We start from the raw sequence: 19675 nt of genomic DNA, 5'->3' as shown, positions 1-19675 counted from the left end.
AATATTGAAAATATTTGCTAACCAATAGAACATTATTTTTAGGAAATCCATTGCAGGTTTGCTAGATCACCCAGATTTTCCCAGGTTAGTCTATGCTCTCCAGTTTAGGAGGGCTTTAAGGCTAGGTGCACTTTCTAAGTGATACATTTTGTGGCCATCTTTAGCCACTTCTTCAGACTCTAGAATTTATGTATTACTTGAGCCCTCCTCATATAATTCTTGTTGGATTTACATATATATTACTGATGGACAATCATTTGCTGTGTATTAGGAAATGTTGAACTCCCACAGATAATATGCATTATTAGCACAAAGTTAAAAATCCAAAGGCATACATAATATAGAAATATCCTATTTAAAGATTCACTGAACAACTTTGTAAACATGAATTATTTATGTTTATATAGCAGATTGCTCCAGATTAGATTGGGTGAATGAGGTAAAATGTCTCAGAAATGATATTGTGTCAGTAGAGCCTACAAACATCTCCATGTAGTTTATAAGACAATAATATTATTATTATTGATAATTAATAATAAACAGGATTTATATAGCACCAACATAATATGTAGCACTGTACATTAAATAGGGGTTGTAAATGACAGATACAGATAGTGACACAGGAGGAGGAGAGGACTCTGCTCCGAAGAGCTTACAGTCTAGGAGATGGGGGAAGTATCACACAATAGGAGACAATATCTATTAATTATATCACAGTCCTCATCCATAATTTCCAACAAAATATGATTTTATTGAAAGTGTCCTTAGTGAGTAATAACTCCAAAATAACCAGCCATGTGGTATAAGTTATTTATCTGCCATCACTGTGCAATGAGAGGATTTTTTAAACAGTCAGTGAAAATGCCTTGTATCCTGAGGCCCAATGAGTTTAGATGGTTGTCATCTCCAGTCTGGGTCAAGCAATCAGGGGGATTAGCTTTGATTAGTTTCACAGGTGTACCCTGGCTACACAAGTATTTCAGTAATACAGATAATGTGAAATCATATCGTACATAACTCACCTAATGCCATCTAATATGGAACAAGGGTAAAATTATGCACTCAGTATGACGTCAGTTATGCCAGAAGTGGAGTGGAGTTATGACTACATTGTCAGTTACTGGGATTTCAACATATAAATAATAATTACAAATATTAAATAATGTGTGGATGATAGATATCACATACTTGTTAATTGATTAATCCATTGATTTTAATGAGCATTAAATAGAAACAGCCTAACATAACAGTACACTCAAATTAACTTTTGTATGATAAACTACTATTGAAAACTGGGTATTTGAGTTTGTTCTATATAAAACTTTAAAGGAAAGAGAAAATACCTGGTGTTCCAGTCATTAGCTTAGACTTCAGTATTTTCAGCAAAAACACTCATCAAGATGAAGTTATCTCTCCAGGGTTATCTTCTGCCATAGACTGAACCATGCAGTGCAAAGGACTAGGAAATAGATCTTGATAATATATATATATATATATATATATATATATATATATATATATATATATTACTCTTTTATAGGCATTGCATTGCTAAGAAAAGATGTGTAAATTCCTCAATTTGCATCATTATATACAAATATTGTGAAAATGAAAAGTCGAACAGATGTAGCGTTGTTGTTTTTATATTCTTTTACATTCCCAATAAAGGTGTTTTGAGTATAATATTATACATGCCTACTAAGATGGGGAACTGCAGTCATCTGAAAGAGGTAGTGAGTTGGAAGCTGAAGTAAAATGAGATGTATAGCAATAACTCAGAACTACATGAAGCTGATTTGTATTGTGTAGGCATTTATGAGAAGATTCCCTGACTTGTGTTGAATGGTTGATGAGATTTAGTTTGCGTAACAGGAGCCCTAATCTTTCCTATCCAAGTAAACAGACTCCTCTATGTATTGCCAGCTTGAGTTGCAGAAGTAGGTTTAGACATGGAATGAACCATAAAATGAGGATAAATGGTAACATACTTGTATCATCAAAGTCTTTTATTGGAAACATCAATAAAAGTGCTCCACTGTACATATATAGGAGCTATCATTTTGAATAAACAAAATCCATATGTTTCTAAGATTTAAAGTATTCTGGGACTTAGCACATATGTGGTGGATGTGCTTGACTGTCAAGTGTCTTTAGAATAAAATTGATAAATTAGTGGGAAAAATGGTAGAGAAAACTATTTGTTTGTATTCCTTTTAGGTGCACATTGGAAAAACTTATATGGCAACCAAAGGAATTTTAAAAATCTTGCTCCCTTGGATCGATATACCTTGTTTTTTTCATCAAATGTGTTGGCAATATGTCATTATCTAGGTCTCTTCTATACTTTTAATACATTATATTACAAGGTAAGGGTACAAATTTAACTGCTTGCTGGAGGACAGTTTTCATAGAGAATATTAAATAAACGTGGTAGAAGAAAAAACAGAATTATGGTTCAAACCAATACCTATAGTTCTGCAAGACAAAGTACCAGCCAACTGCCATGCTGTCCAATTATTCTCTTGGCATAGAAAATAGGTAATTAAAAAAAAAAAAACTTGTAAGAAGGTAAAATGAAATTTGTAGTAAAAGTAAAACCAATCTAAGTAAAAAGAAACTGCCAACTGTCAGGTATATAGACCATATCAAAGCATAAACCCTGAAATTTAATTCGCTGACAATAACAAGATTTCTGTCTTAAAAACAAGAAGGACTTTGAGATTTGGACCCACAAAGTACATATTTTTCATCTCTCATTTTTAACTTTTTATCAACTGGATGCTCTGGTACTTGCACAGTTATTGGCACCCTTTCTCTCTTTGCTAAATTGGACAATCAACTGTTTCAATGTAGGACTGTTAAAAATTTTTAACTTTGTACCCTAGACTTTTAGAAACTGGCAATACCTGAGCTTCACTGAAACGCTGTAAGTTTGGATTTTATTTAGTTTATAACAAATAGATATTATTGGCGGTTAAAAGGGGGGTGCATACATAATAAATATGTATAGTGGTCTCACCTCTCCAATTCCTAGGTCAAAGTTTGCACTTGATCTTTCATACAAATTGGCTGGTAGCCTCAGATGGACCTTTTAGCAGAGATTTATTTTTATATGTTTCTGATATTGCAGGATAATAGTGAAGTTGGGCTTTTGAAAAATAATGGAAAAGCTTACACCTAGTCATGTAACAAAATTCTAAAATATATAATAAATTTTTTATTTGATGTACAAAAAAGGCAATGTTCCTTGTGCCTTTAGTTGAATCTCCATGGAATGGGATAGTAAAGCTATGGTTTGCGTACAGGAGAAGGCACCAATATATGATGACGCACAAAAGAAATGTGCATATTGAATTTAAAACAGATAAGGCAAGGAATGTAAAAGAGCACATGAGCTGGGAAAAGAAAGAGACATAAGTATATGTTTTGACTATTCCTGCTGACATTACTGCTCCTTAAAAGTTCGTACGTTGTAAATATTTTTGCCTCCAACGGCGCTTGAGTGGGAGAATTGCTTTAATGATGGTCTAGTAATAAATCTTAGTTATGACAGTAAAATATCATCATTTGCTAGTTTATACAGATATATACATGCAACCATATGATGCATTCAAGATTTTTATGTTTGAAATCATGGGAGTGTATGTTTCCTATAAATGATCAGAGTTGATGCAGCACTAAGCTATAGTAACGTTGTTTTAAAATGTATGAAACATCTGCACTGTATTTCTAGTATTATTTTATTTTCAAAAGAAATACCAAACACAGCTGTAAAAGATTTTTATGAAGTTGCCTGGATAAAATAAGCATTAAAGAAAAGAAAATAATTAGAATATTTTGTTAGTCAATAGTATAATGAGAAGTTGTTTTCAAACTGATCTCTATATTTGAATAGAGGGGAATCTTGTTATCCATATGCAACGTTGTTAATATTTTTGCTGGTAGCTTAGGACAACACATCAGTGATGGACAGGTTCAAGGGTTGGAAGGTTTTGCTTGTGTGAGGGTGGGGGGAATAAAGTTTGATGGAGGGAAGGTAGGGAAACAGGCCACCAGAAAGCTGAGTGCTTTTCTCTTCCAGGATTCTTTTATGTGGGATTTTACTTTGAGTGGGTAACAATAATTAGGAATTAAATTAGGAATAAATGTAGAGTCATAAAGCAAGCAATCAGATTTTATCTGTGCGGTTTAGCTGAACATCCTCTATAAGTAGAGAAGATAAGGGTTGGGAACACTGGCCTGAAAATGTGAAATATCTGGTCTGGGCATTCAATAAAACTGTTCGCCACTGGCTACAGATCTTTCTGCTGTTTGGACAGTATAGGTGGGAGGCTTCCCATCATCTTACTTCTTGAAAGGAGTCTAACACAAAGGATGATTGACCAGTGGGTTTTAAGAACATTATGATGCCTTCGGAAAGCCAGAAACTTGTCCTAGAAAGACATCAATCTACAGTGAGTGAGTAGACAGTGTGGTTGTCACCACTTAGACCTTGAGACAAGTGTGATCATAAAAAATCCCAAGCATGTTCATGGAGTAAAATTGTAAGCCAAGAGGAAAGAAACACTCTACCAAATGGTCTGGCAACCATTTTTTCCTGTTTATAGAATCGCTGTGGAATGTATAGAAGACCCTTTGCTGATTGAACCTCTTAAAAGAACTTCCTACATGGTCATGCCACCTAAATCAGGAAGAAAAGGAGTAAGGGACAGTGACCAGACAATAAAAAGTGAATGCGCATTGAAAGTTCCTCTCTTGACAGTAAAGAACCTATGGCCAATAAGAAAATATCTGCTTCCAAGAGGGTGAATTGTGTACATTCTGTTTTGCAAATTATGTGTTACACAGACTGATTTCAAAATGTTTGTACATTGTGTGTTAAATGCACGCTTTAATCTTGGAAGGGATGTAGACAGTGGTCAAGTACCTGTTGCTGTGTCTCCACAGCTTGCCTGTTGTTCAGAAAGCTAAAAATCCCTGCAAATACTTTGATGGGGAATGAGGGTTAACTGGTACCCATTGTCCCATTCATTGAATATTTTAGGAAAAAAGATATTAATGATAATAATAATAATAATAATATAATTAATATATGTAAGTATTGCCTTGTAGATATTTATATGGCTACCAAAGGGAAAATCACGTTAGGTCACTAGGTCCCTATGTATGGGTGACACCATTTTGGAAAGACCTGCTTAGTGCTAATACTTTTTCTTATCAGATTGGTGGCCATTTGTTCACATACAGCTATATGTATTAGGTGGGAACCCACTTCAATGTCTGTTAGGTAGCACAAGGAGTTCTACATAAAATAATGTTCATTGCAAACATATGTTTTAAAACAATACATTTAAAAAGTCAAAATTGGTATTTTGTTAACTATTGAACCTGTGTTTTGTAACTTGCAAATGTGAAGACAAAGATCAAGTTTAAAACTGATTACAATTGTCTCTGGTCAAATACTTTCTGGCCTCAACTACTCCCCCAACCTAATATCAGGTGTTTTAAATAAACACAATAAGATATAGGGGTTACAGACAGACAGGGCAAGGAGACACAGCCAGATAAAGGCTGTTGGCTGGTTGTGATATAAAGCAGGGGTCACCAACCGATGGTCCACGGATCTGGCCCGTGCACCCCCTGCGATAGGAGATTGGGCGGGTTCTGATATCATGACGTCACTCTGGGGGAAGTTTCTTCCCCTTTGAGTGACACATGGCTCCCCGCGCATGTGTGGTCCAGAGTCCATAAGTTTAGTGGTCCGTGATGTCCACAAGGTTGGCCACCATTGATATAAAGCACCCTAAGGCTACGTACATGTCAGATAATTCTGAATCTGATGTGTGTACACCGGACCACCCCTCTCCATATAGCCAAACACCACTGTATGTATAGTGCTCGTTCCTGCATCTTTCATGCATCCAAGGTACAGGTATCTTTCATGCATCCAAGTAGTCCCCAGGTTACATACGAGATAGGGAATGTAGGTTTGTTCTTGAATTTGTATGTAATCCATAACAGATACAATTTAAAAAAAAAATGCAATTAGGACAGATGTTTGTCTCAATGTATTATTAGGCAGCATGGTGTCAGGTACTGTATAAAATCCTCAATGTGAGCTAATCACAAACAAAGCAAAAAAAAAAACCCTAATGGAGCCTATACATTCATTACCTTCTGGAGCAAGCTATGCTTTGATATGCATATTTGATATTTGATATTTTTTCTGTTTTTTTTAATTTTTGAAAATTTGAATTTACATTGATCGTTGAATATACATAATTATTCTACTATTCAAATATAATATACATATCTATAAATGAACTATATTTCAGAAACATGACATCATACTTATTTTTGAAAGCTGCTGGACATTTCTGGCTAGTAAACTATAAAGAATACAACATGAAAATTTTTGTTGAAGTTGAAGCCTATCTGTTGACTCCCAATTATCACATATTCTTTCAGCACACAGCATGTTCCTGACAATCATTTTCAATATTGCATGGAGAAATGTCTGTGCAGTATGTCTCACACAGGCATCCCAGGAGACAGGTTCTCTGAGCAAAAGCATGAAAATGTTTGTTAATTGGCTATGACAGTGATGAATGTTACATGATATATCATCATAATAGGCCCTGTTTCTTTTCAATCAGACAACTCCAACATTATAAATCTGCATTAGCTGGAATGTATTAAACTACTAAAACATCTTTATGATTAATAGGACACATTCTCCCATTCAATGTCTCATTTTGCATTTCATTGATTTTTTCAGATGTCTGTTATGACTTGTTCAAAATGGAAACCTGACATAAGAAAATTTTAATTGGCCAAACACTTTTAAACCAGGCAAACAAATAATTATGATTTTAAAAGCATAAATAATATTATATTTTTCTAGGTATTCTTTGCCCCATACCCAAGTATTACAATTGCATAATATAGAGTTGGAAATTTTCTTCTCCAAGACTACCAAAGAAAAGTCACAAACGCTGTACTCTGGGGAAGGGGGAAGACAAGCAAGTGGAGCCCCCCACACCCTGTGCTCACCTCCCTTGAATGGTATGGTGGTCATTTCCAATCAGTTGTTCTTAAATATATAAATAACATCAGGTGACCACTGAATAAATATTCAGTAGAAAATAGTGTCAGGTAAATATGTGCATAAGAGAATGTTCATCTTTTTCCTGTTTTAGTCTATAGATTTATTGGTAAATATTTCCCCAATACAAAATTTGTTGTGGTGACAGGTATATTATTAAGTATCAAACATTTACCAAACATTCATGTAATTCATTCACGTTACAAATCCTTAATTAATAGAAGTTGCCATGTAAATGTATTAAATATTTATTTTGTATTTCAAATATGCTACATAAAAGTATTTATGTACCAGGAGTGCCAGTCATCACTTTTGGTTAATAAATTTATATGCATTTTAACATAGTCATAGTCTTTCAAACTCTCTTGCAATCAAATGATAAATATTTTATTACATCTAGCAATCACTTTCGGGTTGCTTTCCCAAATCATAGTTTTTGAAAGTTTTATTAAATCATTATATTGCACTCACTTTAATAATTCTTTAACGCACTGTTGTATAAACTACCTTTCCAAGCAGCAATTGGATGTGGGCAATCTCATTGGTTCTTTCATAAGGAAGTGCAATGTTCAACTCTGCTGCTGTGCTGTATCTGGCACAATGCCAGCACAGTAAGAACATTTTTACCATCAATGAGCGCAAGTCACAAATTATCCAAATCGGAACTTCAGCCTGTATCTAACAGGGCTACTGTTTTTTTTCGGTGGTGGCTTCACGGTTTTAGGTTTGGCAGGTGCATGTAAAGTCTTTTTCTTTTCAGGTACTGTTACTGTAAAGGACAGTTCAGGTGGCTCTATATGCTTGATTCTGGGTAGGAAGTGTGTTGATATATGCTGAGGTTTCACTCTTGGACTGGAACCTTTTTTGGCTTTGCCTCTTTTATTAAGAGCAACATACCACCTTCTTCCTGTTTTTTCAGTTCTGTAAGTAGCTGAGGCATAGGTGTTATAGCTGTTTTCCTGATACCTTTCCATAAATTTGCAGTCATCTGTAAATTTTGGCTGAAAAACAAAAGAAAGAATAAAAATCAGTCTATAACAAAGGTATGTGCATAAACTAAGTTTGTCCTAGTTAACTATATTTTTAAAAAAATGAGTTTCCAACAAATATGTAACTTACTTTATTATAGCACTTCCCAAAGTCTTTTCTATACAGAGAATTTTATAGAATACTCTAGAGCTCTTTTTAAAAAACTGTGAATTAGACATTTCATCAAACATTCCCAGGTGGTAATTTCAAGGTCCATGTGTTTCAATGGCAGTAACTGATTCCCACCTGGGATTGTTTAAGGCAATGTCCCTGTTTTATAAATGGGACCCTTTTTTAATCCTAACTTCCCTTCCAATATGTAAAGTTATATGAAAAACTTATAGGAGTCAAGTATGTGACTAATACTGTCTCCTGAAATGATTGTTTTTGAATATTATAGGTGACCTTCTATGAACAATGGCTGTACAAACAGGTCAATTTGCTCCCTGCTTAGCAGCCTGTTTTGTTCTTTGGAGAGATAGAAAGACTAGTGTTAGGTCACCCAGTTGCATTGTTATACAGTGGTATGACCATTATAGTTATTAGCGGATGGTTGTTATTAATCCAACAGGGAAGATTACCAACATCCTCCATCATTTAGAATGATAAAATCTTGACTATTTTTAAACATTTATTCAATCCTTCTGCTGCTTAACTGCTGTTGACAACAAATTAGTTTATTAGATGGTGAATTGTTTCAGTGAGTTGGCTGACTCACCAAGATGCTGAGACTGTATACTTAGCAAAGTCAACTTACTTGCCTTATGAATAAAAAGGCCGCCATCACCTCAATCATCCATTATTGTGCAAGTAAAAAAGTCCTTTTTTTCCTCTTTTTACTCTGACAAATGATCAGATGAACACTCCAAATTTTACATTCCCTAAAGTGAATATTTATCTTCTAAAATAAAAAATACATTTGCTGTATAGTAAATATCTGTTAAGTAAATCAACCCTACAGACCAACCTGTATGTAAAGGGATAGTAATAAGAACTGTGTACACTGCAAAGTAGAAGTCTGCATATGTTGCAAACTGCTTCACACATATGTAAGAAGTAAATATATTTGTTCCCATAACAACATTTTTAATACCTTTATAAAGATACAAGGCTTATAAAACCATATTAAACATTTATACAATTCTGTATTTTTTATGGATGTACCATCAACGAAAAACATGTTAATACACCTTAAAAAATAAGCAAATACATTTTCTTTTAATATATATATATATATATATATATATATATATATAGCATCCTTTCGAGAGCTATATATATATATATTATTATTTAAATATTTAATTTTAATTATTTTTTTTTTCATTAAATTTTATAGGGTGAAAATCTCCCTGTTATTTCAGAAGTGCTTTACTTTTTTGGAATATCCTACGTTATAAATTTCAGGATAATAAATCATAAAGAATAATATGTGTATCATAAATACATCAGTCTGACAACCACTTATGAACTACTGTAATTATTATCTATTTGGTGCATCCCTCACAAAAAAAAATAATAAAACCCTAAACTCTAAAATTAAACAGGAGAGAATGAACTGTATAAATGTACAATTATTATATAGTGCTAATTCAACAGGCATTCACACCAGCTTTAAACTGTTTTTATTGGAAATACTGTGGCTTATGCATCCTCTGAAGTGTAAGGGGATACTTTGTCTAATTTGTGTTCATTAAAAGAGAAAATATAGCGTGCTTTCCAGACTCATCTGTATCATGTTGCCTCTTTGTACATTCTGTGGCTTGAGGCCAGAAGACATCTGCCTTAGCGATTTTTAACAATGATAATGTTTGCAAGCGATGACCTTCAGTCTCTTCATTATAGCCCATCGTTAAATAATGAAATCATTTAATACCTGCAATTTGCTTGAAAGGCTTGAACATTTATTTATCAGTAATTGCAAGGATAGCACTCTACACTTGGGTCAATTGCTTCATTTTATCAAAGCTACTTTTTTTTGAATGTGAAGCACATTAAAGGATCATTACTGGCTCGAAGAAAACTATTTTTTATTAAAGATTCCATTTTTGCCAAGTTCATTGTTCTTTAAGAAATTCAAGGGTTTTTATTCATTTTGCATACAATATTAGTAAATTTTGCAAAAAGTATAATAATTGAAATAAGGTGTCCCTTGTAGAACCTACTTAATGGCAGTACAGAGAGGTTCTACTCCCTGACAACCAAGTATATATATGAGGTTTCAATCACAATATTTTCTCTAAAGCATCTATAGAAAACCATAGATTTAGTTCAGTAACTTTTAATAAACCAGGTCCAGTTTGTTACATTGGGCCTGATTTGTTAACGTTCTTCAAGACTGCAGAAGACGGACTATCATGGGAGAACCTGTGTGATCCAGTAAGCCTGAAATGGATCTGGTCCAGAATAATAAACATTTGCTAGCTAATACCGAATGAGTTCTAAATCCATTCTAGGTTTGATGGATCATCTCCCATGATAGTCCATCATGGAGATCTTTAATAAACCAGGTCCATGGTAATTCCTGCTAATATGTCCCAATGCCGAAAACTGTTAAAAAACAGAACTGCTTCTGACAACTATCAGCAGCCAGTGCAAGGTTTAGGTTTAACCCTAAAATCAGATATCTCTTTAAATCAAGGTACACTTTAATGACATAATCTTATTAAAAAAAACGTATCTAGTAAGAACAGAAAAAAGTATAGAAAGGCTAAAACCCTTTTCATTGCTGGTAGTGAATAAACTTGACTGGTAGAAAATCAGGCATGTAAAAAAATGAAAAGTATGGTAATATTTGGATATAGTAGGCTTGCTTAAACAACAACAAAAAAAGGAACATAATACATGAGAATTAGGTTTCACATTACATTTTGAAATATATATTTATATATATTTATACTGCATGAATATAGAAATGCAAACCTACGTTGGGTGGATGTGATGACATCTCGTGATGCCGGAGCACACTGTTATGCATGCATGTGTGATGAAGTCGTCATTTAGCACCAGTTAAGGTTTGCCAAAGAAACACTATATTAAGACAGTGGGCAATACTTTCTGTCACATGTGACTAAAATTGTTTTCCATTAAGAAGCAGTAATAAGGTGGTGCGACATGAAGGTTGAGTGCATGGGAAAAATAATTAGCTAGCAATGACTAATACTTTTAGTGTATTTATATATATATTTCAACATTCAGATATATGAGTTATTTATATATCTTTGTACGCAGTTACACTTTGATGTCCACAAGTCCCCTAAGAAATCCAATACAGGCAAAACGCATTGGGACACACTTTTTTAGTCTTCTTGACATCATACTTTAGTTAACAAGGGAATTACTGTTTAGTTCTCTAATTGTCTACCCCACTCAGCTAGTGGGAACCAATTGAATTAATTTAAAAGTATATTCATGTGAAATGTACACATTATACATGTTCAACCTGTTTTTGTTATCTAATATACTGCTGCATTTTAAAATACCCTGTCTTTCCACTGCTTCTTTCTAATACTCATACATACCAGGGTAGGCGGCACAGCATATATTATGGGAGGTGACTTGGCATATTGCTATATACATTTTTTAGCTAGCAATGCCAGTGGACATTTATCGAGTGACAGTATTATACAAATCACAGTAATATAAAAGGAAAAAGTGATAGGGAATAACTAAAAAAAATTTTGCTTAAAAAGGGTTTCCTGAAATAGGGTTTAAAGATGTGGAAAAAATATAAAAGAAAAAGTCATGCACATGTGTAAAATGAAGAGAGAATTGACTTGAAGATATTTCCTATCACATTGTTTTTCCAAAACAAAAAGTAAAAAGAAGAAATCTAACTAAAGTGGGGTTTAAAGTGTTTCCAATTAGCATGTTAGCTTTAGCTATATTTTAATGTAGATCTCCACCACTGCAGAGCTGATTGAGCACCTACAATGTGTCTTGGCATCTAATATTGTTGGTTATAATAGTAAAAACAAAAAAATGGTCCAAACTACTTTTCTGTAATAAAGTGTTTCTGTAATAGAAGCCCAATTAATACAAATAAAAGATGTTAGAGCTTAGATAATTGTAAAATATGCCAGTCAGTGATGTGAACAGCTAAATAAATCCACACCTGTTCAATACCATATTTCCACTGGCACCCACAGTGACGTCAATGGATTATAGGATTATCAGTGCCGACATTATTTTATTTCCCATAAACTTCCGTTTGGGTAAATAAATTTTTAGCAAGAAGAAAACATAAAACAGTCAGCGAATGCCATGGAAGTTGCTTGGATTAGTCATGATGACTTCAGATTGGGGGCTTTGTAACATGATCTTAGACAAGCTGATGAACTCATTGCATGGAAGAAATATTTTAGAAGATGTACATTTCCATGATCAAAAGAATTAACCTATTTGTTATCCAAAATGGCTTAAGCTCTGCATGACTATTCTAGCTCTCACAGAAATACACAAATGACATCAGAGTTTTACAAATTTTCTATGTTCAATACCAGCTTTACATGTGTGTACAGGAGCCAATACAACAAAAAACATCTGTTATACATAAAAAAATAAAATGCAATCTGTAATATATTTTACGCATTGAAAAGTGCTAAGTATTAACAGAGTGTCAAAAAATTATAAAATTTTAAGTGTTTTTTGCACTTGTAGCATAAGCCAGAAAAATAATTAAACAAAATGTAAAAAAAATAAAGAATAACATGGATAAGGTGGTTCCTAAACATATAATTTAATGATTTCTAAATTTGATTGAGCAGATCCATACTGAGTATAGAATTTTAAGAAACTTTGTTAGTCAGGTCATAAACATTTCATTGCACAAAATATCTGACCTCTCAATTTCTGTTAGACCTAAAATTTGAGTATGTCGTGTTACTATTTCTTCAATAAGTTAAAGGGTGATTAAGTAAATATAATATTACAATTTTCATTTCAATCAATTACAAAGAATTAATATGCATCAAATTTCTGTATAGTAGTACATTTTCTTCATTTGCAATTAACATTTCTATTGAACTCATTTATGAAATTAAAAATCAATAAAATTATACCTGATTTAATAATTTATAGCCTAATAATACAATTTTAAATAAATATTTAATTACTATATTAATTGTGCATGCTGCAACTCCTAGCAGATTTTAAATGAATAGTGGAACAGCAGCAGTTTCTTTGTATTACGGTTAGCTTTTTTTCTTTAGCATTAAAATGGGACTATAGATGAAATTAAATATAAGATACTGTGTTTTTCTGAATTCACCATGAAACATATTTTTATTACCTGTTATCCTGCTAGTAAGCCTGTTAATATTTTACTTCCTGACCAAGCTGTCAAGCAAAAGATGTGGTTATCATTCTACACTGGCCATTTCTATGGCCTAAAGTGTACCTAAATGCATGTTAGGGAAGTTGAAAAATAACAGACTTACTGACAGTATTAACAGGTAATAAAACTATGTTACAGTGGGGGCCAGAATATTAGAAACTGCTGTGTTACTGAGAGGTTGCATCAGATATGTTTTGCCGATAGTTAAGCAATAGCATTTTTTTAAAAAAAAGAAAAACTAATAAAAAATTGTGCTGTAATTCCAGTTGCTAACTGGAGTTGGACCTTTTTGTTGTTATCTCTGGTTTTTAAGTCCTTTTAAAACTAAATGTGCTGTTTTACAACAGAAGGAACAGTAATGTCATCCTAATAATAGAAGTGCCCAAATACTGGATCTATAATAAAGTATGTAACAGGGCAAACCCAGAAGTTTCTGAAACACTCAGTGGAGCCTTCCTGGCATCAGCAACTATGGCACTTCCAAAGTCACCTAACATCCCTGGTGGTATTCCCGAGTGTGGCTCGGGGTTAATTTTCAGTGCCAAAAGCGTTAACCTTGAGCCATACTCAGGGTGGAATTGCCAGGGAGTTTACCAAGTCCTACCTGGTTCCCACGTTCTAGTGGTGTCCTCCAGCAGTCCCTGTGGCATCCTCCAGTGATGTCCGTGCTGTCCTCCAGCGATGTTCAGCATCTGCTCACGAGCCTTAGGCTGGAGGGCAGGACCGTTGGGCAGGTAGGCAGTACCTAGCGGGAAATTTTAAATATTGAGAATTTTTAAATGTAACACTTTTACATTTAAAATTCCTCATTATTCATACTGGCAGGGAGGTTAAATCACCTTTTGTTTGATTTGAACATAAGTAGGTCGTATTGACAATGTCTACATGCCTAAATGCATTGAGTTGCTGCTATGCAATTGGCTGATTTAATATTTATGTTAGTAAGCAGTTGAACAGATATATCTGATGAGTATAAATGATTGCAATGCGGGAATAAATAAAATATTTTTTTTTTACTAAAAGTTTGAAATACAACTGGAATATTTGATTTTTTTTTAGGTTTAAAATATTAACATTATAAAGTTTAGTGTAGTGTAGGACTATAGATTACTTTTTTCCTACATTTGCCAGACAAATATTTTAGAACAATTATAACAAACCTAGCAAATTATTTTAAAATTAAAATGTTTTAAATTCTTACTGTGTGTTTCTTGCATTTCTTTTTATACTTTTTCTTTTATGTTTATTGTTTTATTATTTGAAAATTTTAAAAAAATTACAATTTTTAAAAGTATAAAAGTAAAGCGAGATTACTTATTAAAAATAGTGTGTTTTAGTATTATTCATATTTTAGTTTAAAAATTTTACCCAAAACATAGTTAAAGCTGGCTATCAAAAATACTTGTGAGAAATGTATTTTTAAGAAGACAATGCTCTCTACAATGCACTGTTCTGTCTTGTTGGTCACCATGTTTTTTTATAAATTGTATTCACAATTTGCTATAGAAAATCAGGAAGGATAAATGGCTGCATGAAACTCATACCGTGAGCTTTTATACAGCACTTAGCTGTTTAGAAATAATTAGACCATGAAATAATTTGCTGCCAGACCAGTAAAGAAAAGAACAGATGTCATTTTTGCTTTATCTTATTGTTTAGATCCAAGATCATTAAACATTTGGGTCAAGTTTCTCCATTATTTGTGTTTCTTCTTATAAGCTAAAGGAATTGCACTCCGTAACCTTGGACTGTAACCTGTCTAATTGGAATCCACTTACAGCACTCCTGCTTTCTGTGATAATTAACCAGAAGGTGGATGGTTTAATTTAATTTTACTTAGTGCCCTTGACATAAATCATTCTGCAAAAGGCATAATTAAGACTTTAAAATGTGCTCATGGTGGATCGCTAGCAATTGATAAAGGCATCATTTTGTTGTGTAATGGACTTTGTGTGAATGAAATGAAGACATTCCTGCTATTGCAGGATTATTTCTAAGATGGAATATTACTATTAACAGTGTGTGTATATATATATATATGTACACACACATACACAGAAAGGGAGAGAATAGATACAGGTATTGTTTTGGGAAGGTTGTGGTCACTAATTGAACATGTATTAAGGATTACAGAAATCACAGAAGATTCTTATTTAAGTAAGGTCTTTGTATAAAATGAATAAAACACAAAACTTTTAAAAAAACAAGTAGTGTTTAATAAATTTAACTTTATATTTGTAGGCAGGAGGGCTGTTCTTTTAATTTTTTAGATTCTAGCTGGTTTTAACAGTGTGAGACATCAACTAGCAGTACATGATTTGCTGCAATGTGTTTGCTTAGTTCATCCAATAAATCTCTCCTAGAGCTAGATTATCAACAAGGTACTGGTGGATGCCCACAGGGCCCATCTAAAATCTTCTATTTCCTGCAATGAATCAGTGCAGCTAGTCAAGGCATTGCAGCCAATGCATAAAAGAAGGATGCACTCACAGGCAGTTGGCGTCTAAAAATGATGGGTCATACCAGTACAGAAAATGCAATGGGACAGACACTCTGGGTGTATACAAATACCGTATTTTTCGGACTATAAGACGCTCCGGCCTATAAGACGCACCCAATTTTAAAGGAGAAAAACCTAGAAAAAAAAGATTCTGAACAAAATACTAAAAAATCACTCTGTGTCAATGTATCCCCTTCTAATCACTCTGACACAGAGTGATCAGAAGGGGATACATTGACACAGAGTGATTAGAAGGGGATACATTGACACAATGTATCCCCTTCTGATCACCCTGTGCCAAAAAATCATACTCACCCGATCCCGCGATCCCGCGATGCTGTGGGCTTCTTCTTCTCCTCGCTCTCCTCCTGGCTGCAGCGCGTGTCCCCTCCTCCTCTGAGCGAGGAGAAGCCGACACCCGTGCCCCCGCGATCTCATAAGCAGGCTGGATCAGCCTGCTTATGGGATCGCGGGGGTATGCATGTCGGCTTCTCCTCGCTCAGAGGAGGAGGGGACACGCGCTGCAGCCGGGAGGAGAGCCAGGAGAAGCCGGCACCCGTGCCCTCGCGATCCCGTAAGCAGGCTGATCCAGCCTGCTTATGAGATCGCGGGGGCACGGGTGTCGGCTTCTCCTGGCTCTCCTCCTGGCTGCAGCGCATCTCCTCCTCTGAGAGAGGAGAAGCCGGCATGCATACCCCCGCGATCCCATAAGCAGGCTGATCCAGCCTGCTTACCGGATCGCGAGGGCACGTGTGCCGGCTTCTCCTCGCTCAGAGGAGGAGGGGACACGCGCTGCAGCCGGGAGGAGAGCCAGGAGAAGCCGGCACCCGTGCCCTCGCGATCCCGTAAGCAGGCTGATCCAGCCTGCTTATGAGATCGCGGGGGCACGGGTGTCGGCTTCTCCTGGCTCTCCTCCTGGCTGCAGCGCATCTCCTCCTCTGAGAGAGGAGAAGCCGGCATGCATACCCCCGCGATCCCATAAGCAGGCTGGATCAGCCTGCTTATGGGATCGCGGGGGTATGCATGTCGGCTTCTCCTCGCTCAGAGGAGGAGGAGACACACGCTGCAGCCGGGAGGAGAGCGAGGAGAAGAAGAAGCCCACAGCATCGCGGGATCGCGGGATCAGGTGAGTATGATTTTTTTTAATTACCGGTATATTTAATATGTATTCGGTGTATAAGACGCACCCACTTTTCCCCCCCAGTTTTGGGGAAGAAAAAGTGCGTCTTATAGTCCGAAAAATACGGTATATTTCTATGTCAGTCAAAAGAAATAAGCCAAAGCTGCTAAATTGTATAGGGCTCCATTATTTCTGAATTCAATCCTCTAACAGTCATGGCTTAAGCCAATGATGTGTGTGACTAGTGGGTTACAATGCTGGCATATTGGTATTAAAATTGGCCAGTATCAACCATAGTCTCTCTCAAAAAAGGAAAACATTTTAATAAAAATTAGTTTAAAAACGTGTAAACTTACGGTATTACTATAACCAAGAACAAACCAAAATGCACACACAATAAATTACAAGGACACTAGAACAGGATAAGCAGGTAATTTTCTGTACTGCAAGCAAAGCCTAAAAAAAATGCATGCAGGCAGCACATCATAGGACCAATAAGTTACAATGTATTAGTTTTTTTTCTTTATCTTTACATTTTAATAACATTTGCCTAAAGTCAGTATAGTTTCTTTTAGAACATTAGGAAAATATTGTACTGATCTTGGAGTATATCTGTGGGAGATAAAACCAGAACTGAGACAAGTACATCTGCAGCTTGTTTTTTGTTTCTTTTAACATTTCATTTTTTTTTTTTTTTGTTCAGGATGTTTAGCTTTTTTTTTAGAAATGTAAGGAATGGAAAAGGGAACAAAATATGTAGCAGAAATCATTGAGAATGTAATAGGTGTAAAATTAACATTGAAAGATACAATACAACACATCACACCCTTTTCTGGAATTCTTGTTAAAACAGCAACAGAACAGTATGCTCTGCTGTTCCAGATTTTGTAATAAGGTCAAACAGATGTTTTGAGAGTTAAAGATATACTCCAGAACATAAAACAACAATAACCTAGCAGATGTACATTGATCAGGATAGAATGTCTATAAACATTGGAACATTGATAAACATATTTTTATTTGCAATGTGTTTAAATTCAATCAATCTTAATAAAAGCAAACATTGACCAAAGAATCCAACTGGGTGAGGTTTTTTTGGTATTTAATGTTTGATGTAATCTAATCAATATGGTATTAAAGCTGAACTCCAGCTATAGCTCTTGATAATTTAATAAATGTATTTTTAAATGGTTTTAATGTTCACAATAAAGAGTATATTGCTGAACAGAAGAAATGAAAATAAATATAATAATTTAATGATAATGACAACATATCATGAAATCTTCCAAGAGGGTGAATAAAGGCAAAGTCCTTTTTCTCTTTTTAAGAGGTGACACATGGGTTGTCTTCAATTCAACACATAATGGCACTCAAGGGCTTAAAGGAAGGGGTAGGATGATGTTGGGTCTCGATCAGCCTAGAAGAAGGGTTGTGACTGGGGTCAAAGGAGGACATGGTGGGCAGCAGTGCAGCTTGAAAAGTTTATAAGGACATTTTAAATGTTTGAATTATACACTGAAGGGAATAAAAACAAGGAACAATTGTAATCCATATCTATTGGTCTTATAAAGGTACTTTGGATTATTTAGAAATGATTGTAAATGTTTTATATATCAACTGAAAAATGTTACATACCAAGTATGGTATCTGAAAGTCAATACGGATGCAACTTCTCATACTGAACATTCCAATGACACCAGACATCATTGTGTAGCACAAGGCTGAAACTTCGGTCATACAATCCCGATGAGTAGGAAGTAAGGAGGTAATCATACTCAGAATAGAAGAACACCATCTGTATTTCTCATGAAGTTCTGGTATTATTTGGGGTCGAAAAAAATTGGGTAATACAGTCTAAAACAATGTATAGTACTTGGACCTACCAGTCAGAAACACTTTTCTGAATTCCGGTAAAATACATGCCAATTGATAGTTGCCGGTTACTGAGCTTAGGGCTCTATTTATAAAACAGGTAATCAAACTTTCCCTCGTAGGAATCATCCAGGTCCAAATGTTTCAATGGCAGGGAATGTATATAAATAAGGCCCTTAGAGTTTGCTCCTTAGATTAGTTATAGACTTTTTTAAAAAAAACCTATACAATAATTTAACAGCTTTTCAGCAAATTCACTTGCTATGGATCTTTGTCCCTATGGCTTTAAATATGCAGGTATAAATGTTTATTTGACACAAATAATTGTAATCCTTCCAGATGACAATCTATCATCTGCTTAGCTATCTCAATACTGCTACCAACCTCTGTAGTTTGGAGGTGGATGCACCTCTTTCTCCTTTTCCCCCATACCCTCTGCACTGAATTAATTGCGTTATCTGTACTGTTCTTACAATTGCCAACCAATTCTGATGCCCAGGGCAGCCTCTCATTCTCATCTGAATCACTATTGGCTTCAGAAATGATAGCATCTAACATGTTGTTTTGTCCGCTTCTTTACTAGGATGGTTCGGAAAATGGGTGAGGCAAATCATTCCTTCTCGCTGTTGGCTGAATATGCCACTTGTAAATATGAAGACACAAGAGGAAGTAGGAGATCTCTATGAATTGAAGATTTCCTCACTCTTAGCCAGT

At 34.9% G+C, this 19675-nt stretch overlaps 1 protein-coding gene across 1 annotated transcript in view; it reads right to left on the bottom strand.

Moving 5' to 3' along the window:
• Positions 1 to 7337: 7337 nt before the first annotated feature.
• Positions 7338 to 19675, bottom strand: part of FGF5 (fibroblast growth factor 5) — a 34373-nt gene continuing 22035 nt past the window's right edge. Inside the window, exon 3 of the mRNA XM_072407096.1 lies at positions 7338 to 8106. Within this exon, the coding sequence (XP_072263197.1) occupies positions 7756 to 8106 (351 nt within the window). The 3' untranslated portion in view covers positions 7338 to 7755. The remainder of the gene's footprint in view (positions 8107 to 19675) is intronic.

The sequence above is a fragment of the Pyxicephalus adspersus genome, chromosome 3 (assembly GCF_032062135.1).
Source record: "Pyxicephalus adspersus chromosome 3, UCB_Pads_2.0, whole genome shotgun sequence".
Lineage (NCBI taxonomy): Eukaryota > Metazoa > Chordata > Amphibia > Anura > Pyxicephalidae > Pyxicephalus > Pyxicephalus adspersus.
The sequence above is the reverse complement of the archived record's forward strand: the minus strand, read 5'-3'. Positions and strand labels throughout refer to the sequence as shown.